The sequence below is a fragment of the Durio zibethinus genome, chromosome 18 (assembly GCF_047325235.1).
Source record: "Durio zibethinus cultivar Kanyao isolate XHJ-2024 chromosome 18, ASM4732523v1, whole genome shotgun sequence".
In the NCBI taxonomy this organism is placed as follows: domain Eukaryota; kingdom Viridiplantae; phylum Streptophyta; class Magnoliopsida; order Malvales; family Malvaceae; genus Durio; species Durio zibethinus.
The window spans coordinates 1,189,344-1,196,357 of NC_143179.1; the positions used below are offsets into that span (position 1 = coordinate 1,189,344).

General features: G+C 33.7%; 1 protein-coding gene across 1 annotated transcript; it reads left to right on the forward strand.

Annotated features, from left to right (window-relative positions):
* The first annotated feature begins 670 nt into the window (after positions 1-670).
* On the forward strand, positions 671-6,557 carry LOC111298891 (uncharacterized). Its single transcript, XM_022893629.2, has 6 exons — positions 671-818; positions 1,042-1,139; positions 3,715-3,976; positions 4,098-4,294; positions 5,211-5,398; positions 6,007-6,557. Exons 2-6 carry the CDS (start codon positions 1,042-1,044, stop codon positions 6,291-6,293), a joined length of 1,032 nt encoding a protein of 343 aa, XP_022749364.1. The 5' UTR covers positions 671-818; the 3' UTR covers positions 6,294-6,557.
* The last annotated feature ends 457 nt before the right edge of the window (positions 6,558-7,014 follow it).

Genomic DNA, 7,014 nt, shown 5'->3' on the forward strand with positions numbered 1-7,014 from the left:
AATAAGTGGTTGATTTAATCGGTTAAAATCATTTTTTTAATAAAAAAATTTTGAATTCTAATTCTATTGATGATCATTTGTTAAGATCATCTCAAATGCATGATTTACAATCACCTATTTTAAACTGTCATGTATTATATATATATATATTACTTTGATCTAAATTACTTAATAACTTATTTATTTCAAATTTTTTTATATAAAAAAAAAAGTAAAACAGTAATTGCGGCTGGGAGGAATCATAGGGAATGGCAGGTCAAACCAACTAGCTTTCTACTAACAAAATTTCCATTGATTGCAATGGGAAGAGGGTTAAACTTTTGCACATGCAAGAAATAGTTACGTGGTCAACAATTGTGCACTCAACTTCTAGAAATCCTTTTACTTTGATTTTGCAAAGCAGTTCTTGAATAGAATATAGATATTTAGAAACGAAGGAATTAGATTCTTTAAAAAGGCAGATTTATCAAAAGAGGAATAGTTCTACTAAGAAGAAAGGAAAAGAAAATTTTAGTATTAAAAAACCAAAAAAGACTTAGGATCATTTGATCTTTGGTCTTTTAATTTTCAGTAATACTTAAACACATTACATTAGTTTAAAAAACCCAAACATTGACTCATGACCAATCCAGTGAAAGTTAGATTGGGCCTATGAGTCAAACATGAGCCCAAAACATTGTTTTGCCTTCTGAAACCATGTCAACCTTCTCTCTCTTTACCAGAGCCAATCTGAAAAGTCCAAAGAAGCCAACTTCCTCCATTCTTTCTCGTTCAAAATCTAACCTTGGAGCAGGCCAACTGCATTCTCCAACCAAAAGGTAAAAAAAAAAGGCAAAATTACTCTCCTTTTTTCTCATATTCTTCATTTGTTTGACCTATTTTGATCTTGCAATACTTTCTTCTATGTTTTTTCAATCTCATTTTTAGTTAAAAATGAAAAAGCCCAGATATTAAACTTGCCCACCAAATTTTTTAAGCTCCTATTGCTTAGTTTCAAATGGTTTCTGACATTTTTTTTGGTACTGACATTTTTCCAATCAGATGATGATAGATCGTTATTCAATAGCTTTGTTTCTGGTGCTTTCATTTCTTGTTGGAGTATTGGATGCTAGTGCTGGTGATTCTGATCTACGTTACAGGTTTTTCTGTGTTTCTTTTTTTCCTCCATCACCTATAATTCTTTTTTTTTTTATTACTTTTGTTGTATATAATGATCTGCCATTAGTTTATGCATCATATAAGTTTGTTCATAGAAGGAAAACCATAAATTAATTTTCCAACTATCCTGGGTAATTGCTCTCAGTTATTATATGTTTCAATGCAAACGATACTTGGTCATGGATTTTCGACATGGATGCCCAGGGATCTTGAGACATTATTAAGCCTATAAAGTTTGGAACTTAGATTGTGCACTGCAAGTTGCAATAGTCATGTATATCACTTAGTTGTTAGATTGGAATAGGCGTGAATTTGAAATAATTGTTATACCATTCATTTGGTTAACTATTAAGGGCACTTATTTTCAGATCAGGATTGCAATAGGATGCATATTGTGACGGTTATGTGTTTCTACCTTGAAAGATGAGAAACTAAGGATTTTTTTTTTTTTTGGTACAAAGGAGGCTGTAGCCTGGTGATAAGAGAAGGGGTTGCAGGTGCTGGGATTTGAGCCCCAGGATGCCAACTCTTAAGGGGTTTGCATAAACCAACTGAGCTAAACTCTAAGTTCAGAAACTAAGGATTTCAACAAAGTGTAAATAGTTTTGTTTTAATGTTCATGACGAAAGTCCTAAAAATTGGTTCTTGCTTCCTTTATGGATAGTTCTTCATATTGGTTCTTGGTAAGACCAGGAATTTTAATGTTTTTATAATAAGGTTCTGATTAAACACCCTGAGTATCTAAGGACGAACAGCTTTGAGTATGTATGAAAATGTGCATCTACAAATATGTTATTGTAAGTCAAAGAGACTTCATGGTTAAGGGAGGCTGAATAAGGTTGATGCCATATTGATAGCATGGACTGTGGCTGTATCAAGACTAATTTTGAAGTCTAAGGCTAATTCATGTTGGTCACAATAACAAACGTCCTTTTTGATTGCAAGTGTTTGTGGCAGTGAGTTAACTTGTTAGTATTTCTTCCTTTAGTCTTAATGGTTTTAAGGCATCATTGTTGTCAAACACAAGCTGATAGGTACTTGCTTGGGAGAGATAATGTATTATATAAAATGCCCTAAAACCCTCAAGGCAGGCCAACGTCAACAAGCATGTCTGCTGAGGTGATAAGTCATCAAGATTAGCACCTCACTGAAACTAAAAACTGCTTTATAGGATATTTAGTTAATTGGTCATCGATTAAGTGAAAGTAAAAATAGCTCATTTAAACATGCCTTTTATTTGAAAATTTTCTGTCTTCTTAAAGCTAATAATATACATTAATTAATATTTAATGCCCCGTCAGACACTTAGGGTTGGATTGGTCCCTTTGAATCAAAGCAGTATATAAGACTATGTGATACTTATACAATTGTCTGTCATGATGTCTTCAAGTTTCTGCATTTACAAATGAGAAGTTCTATGATTTTTTTTTTTTCAGTTTCCCTTTTAATTTTTTAACCGATCATGGAGTTCTATGAATCTATGTAGACTGTGCTGTAGGAACACTAAATATTTTCTCCATAGCACTGCAATTTACTTGTTAAACATTTTTAGCGGGGTCTATATTTAGGACATTGTTTTTATGTGCATACATTCATAATAAACATTTTTATGTGCATACATTCATAATAAACATTCATACACACTTATGTCTGCATAGGTGTAATAAAGCGTGAGCTTTGTCCAGATTTAATTTGACAGTCCCACACTCTTGCATCTACTCCTATCCAACACACTTTAGGAACTTAGGAACAGCTATTTTAAATACTGGTCTGATGTAAGTTATTCTATTAGGTGATTCAACAGGATATACATTCCTATTGTGATGCTCAGTCACAGGTCAAACCTCAATAGGAGGGCTGAGTGGAACTTAATCTCAACTTGAGTCTTGAGTCTTTGTTGTAGATAATAGTCTTGACCAATCACACATGATTGTTTGTCTAGAGAAATTTTTTCAATTGTTTGAGTTGCTTGACTGACTCCTGGAACAATAACTGAATGTATCATCATGTGCTTGAAAAGATTATGGCAAGAAAATAAATACTAGAGTTTGCAGCCTAATGGGAGTAGCATGGGGTATTTTTCGTCATTTTCCAAGCATGTGTTCAAACTTGCAGTGCAAGGGTAATTGCATTCGGTGATATGATCTCAGACCATAGATATTTCTTGTCCATCGTAATAGGGTGGTACTTCATGTGGATCATTGATGAGCTTCCCTAGGTTTTAAGTCTTTTTATGTTGCCAATTTGTTTGGAGTTCATGGAGGTCATCAGCACTTTGTGTTTCCTACCTAATGTCAGCCAAAAGGTATATCATTGTGAAATTATATTTATGAAGAAATGCACATATATCATTGTGTTTTATGGGAGAGAGAAAGAAAGATAAAAGAATAAAGTAATGCTCTGTATAATTTGAAATGGAGCAACGATTTGTACTTATGATGGATTGTAGCATGTCACACTCCTTTCTCTCTAACTTGAAATTAATTTACTCCTGATTCTTATACTTCTTTGTATGGATTGGTTAGAGTTAACAACATGGAGTGTTTTGAATTTTAGGGCTTGTGTGGCACAATGTGAGAAAACTGGATGTGTCGGGGAAAGATGCTTTCCACACTGCAAATTTCCTTCTGACAGGGTTGCCATTGAGGGTCCATGGTATATGCAAGAACCACTTTACTTGAAGTGGAAACAATGGGATTGCCACAGTGATTGTCGTTACAATTGCATGATTGACAGAGAGAAAGAAAGAGAAGCACTTGGTGATGGACCTGTCAAGTATCATGGTAAATGGCCCTTCAGGCGTGTTTTTGGAATTCAGGTTTGCATTTTTTTTTTTTTTTCATACATTAGACCTCAATAAAGATATCTTTTAGATTTTTTTGGAATGTAATCATTGTTTTTTTCAATATTTGTCTTGACTTGGCTATTGATTTTCTCAGGAACCAGCTTCTGTAGCTTTCTCTGCACTCAACCTAGCAATGCATTTTCATGGTTGGCTATCCTTTTTCATCCTTCTTTACTACAACTTGCCTTTGAAACAAGATAAGAAGGCATACTATGAGTTCGCAAGCTTGTGGCATATATATGGCCTCTTGTCAATGAACTCATGGTTCTGGAGTGCTGTTTTCCATAGTCGGTAGGCATTTTTTCCATTCACATCTCCACCCACCTTTTCCCACTCAGATAAATTTGACTGGAACTATGCGTCAACATGCGTGATTCTTTTGAGATGAAACCTGCCAACGTAGGTTTTACTTGGAAATATAGGTCAATGTCACATGGAGCAGAGTTTATTTTTTGTTTTGGCTGGGATCTTTTTCTGCTTATATCAACATTATAACACCAATGTAACAAGGGGAAAGGCAAGGTACCAGCAAATGGTATATTTTCTCATATATGATAGCCATACATGCAAATAATAACATTTGTTACTGTTAGTAATATATCGATAAATAAAATAGGTCACACATGGACTTGAAAGAAACTAATCTAGTGAAATAAGATGCTTCTTGCCTAATGCTGCCTTGCCATTGTCGGATCCTAAAACTGGCATTGTAAATAGAACTAGCCATTTACATTTTGGCATCTCTCTCATTATTTGATTCTGTATTCTATGTTGCTTGTACTTAGGTTCAAGTGTCAAAGTTGGGTATGTTTAAATTTTTGTGAGGTTTTCCTTATATTTTGAGGATCATTGTCTAGTTTAAGAAGTGCATTAGCATGGATGTGTTAAAAAAAAAAAAGAACAGAGTAACATAGTTTGTAATTATGCCTAGCAGCTCGAGATTTTTCTCAGTGTACCAGTGAAAGTGACCCTTTATATGTTTAGGTGCATGCTTTCTGTCTGTTAATTGGTGCACATGTTGGCATATTGCATTTTTATTGATGCTTTGTTTAGAGCAGAAAATATTTAGCTAAGTTGACCTACTCACAAATCACACACATGCTTAGAAACTTTAATTACTCTCTCTCTCTCTCTCTCTCTTAGTGACTGTATGTATGCACGCATTCTGTTCTTGTTTCTGAGTCTGACATGTCTACTTGAACCACAGTGATGTGGATTTGACAGAAAAATTAGACTACTCATCTGCTGTGGCACTGCTTGGTTATTCTCTTATCTTAGCCATACTGAGAAGTTTTAATGTGAGAGATGAGGCTGCCAGAGTCATGGTTGCTGCTCCATTTCTTGCCTTTGTGACTACCCATATATTGTACCTCAACTTCTATACACTTGACTACGGTAACGTCTCTGTTATTTGGTAGTTTCTGCTTTAACATTTTATTATCTGAGGGTTAAGTATACATAAAATATTCTTAGTTAATTATATAATTTGCAAAAGATATTCTACCTGATTCCAACAGTTTGCATTGTCACATATCTCATTAGGAATACAAAATTAGACAAGCATCTCTACTTTAACCAGTGCATTATTATTGATCCTGGTTGCATAATTTTATTGACAAAACATCATGCATTAGAGGCTTCTATATATAATTTTCTTGCATTACTGGCTACAATGACATCATATGAAACATTGCACAGGGTGGAACATGAAAGTTTGCAAAGTCATGGGGGTTGCTCATGAAGGTTAAGACATTAAGTATGCATAAAAATGTTCTTAGTTAATTATACAACTTAAAAAAAGATATTCCACTTAATTTCAACAGTTTGCGTTGTCATATACTCATTAGGAATACAAAATTGGACGAGCATCTATTGTTTAACCAGTGCTTTAATAATGATCCTGGTTGCATAATTTCATTGAAAGAACATCATGCCTTGGAGGTTTCTACATGTAATTTTCTTCCATTATTGGCTACAATAACAAGATATGAAACATTGTACAGGGTGGAACATGAAAGTTTGTGTAGTCATGGGGGTTGCTCAACTTCTCATTTGGACAATTTGGGCTGGTATGACTCGCCATCCTTCTCGCTGGAAGTTGTGGGTGGTGGTCATTGGAGGTAGCCTTGCAATGCTTCTGGAGATCTATGATTTCCCTCCTTATCAAGGATTCTTTGATGCCCATGCTCTATGGCATGCCACAACTATTCCACTTACCTGCCTATGGTGGAGCTTCATTAGGGACGACGCCAAGTTTCGAACTTCCAACCTCCTTAAGAAGGCTAAGTAGCCCCCTGTAAAACTGACATGTAAACCGTCTATCATCTTATAGCAGCTTGACCACTTAAAAACCTGTCTTATTAATTGGCGTAAGGTTTTTGCTTATCATTTCTCCCTATTATTTGTTCTTGTTATGATACATAAAAGGGAGATTGCTTAGTTGGGATTCCCAGTTGGTTGAAACTTGAAACACCAATTTTGCTGGAATTGGATTATGAGATGGATGTTAAACTTGTAACATTGAATAATTCAATTCTTGTGTAGATTCAAACCATTATGTTTGAATGGTTTTGGTTTTATCACTGTACTGCTATAATATGCTAATAAAACCATGTCAAAAGTCTTAACTTCATAATATGTATTATAAAGGAAGAGGGATCAAGTTATATTACATAAGTACAAAATTAATTTATTTTATATTTTTTATAATTCAATGTACAATTGATATTTTCATAAATCAATCCTTAGATTTAACAAGTTACTCATAACTATCATGCACATAAATTATCTAGTAAATCCAATATCCTATCATATTAAACAAGAATAATGTTTTGTAATACATGTTATTGGTTGAAATTGTATTATTATTAAACTAATAATTAGATATTTTTAATTAACTTAAATTTTGCATGCATAATTTATGTAAATAGAATATAAATATTATTTTTTAAAAAAATAAAGCATAAAATTCAACAATTAGATTAATAAAATATAAACCATTTAAAAAATAT

Bases quoted from the DNA above. Each gene is read 5' to 3' on its own strand.
- LOC111298891 (XM_022893629.2), top strand. From the start codon at position 1,042: ATGATGATAGATCGTTATTCAATAGCTTTGTTTCTGGTGCTTTCATTT. The intron at 1,140-3,714 runs GTTTTTCTGTGT...TTTGAATTTTAG, and splicing joins GATTCTGATCTACGTTACAG to GGCTTGTGTGGCACAATGTG. The intron at 3,977-4,097 runs GTTTGCATTTTT...TGATTTTCTCAG, and splicing joins GGCGTGTTTTTGGAATTCAG to GAACCAGCTTCTGTAGCTTT.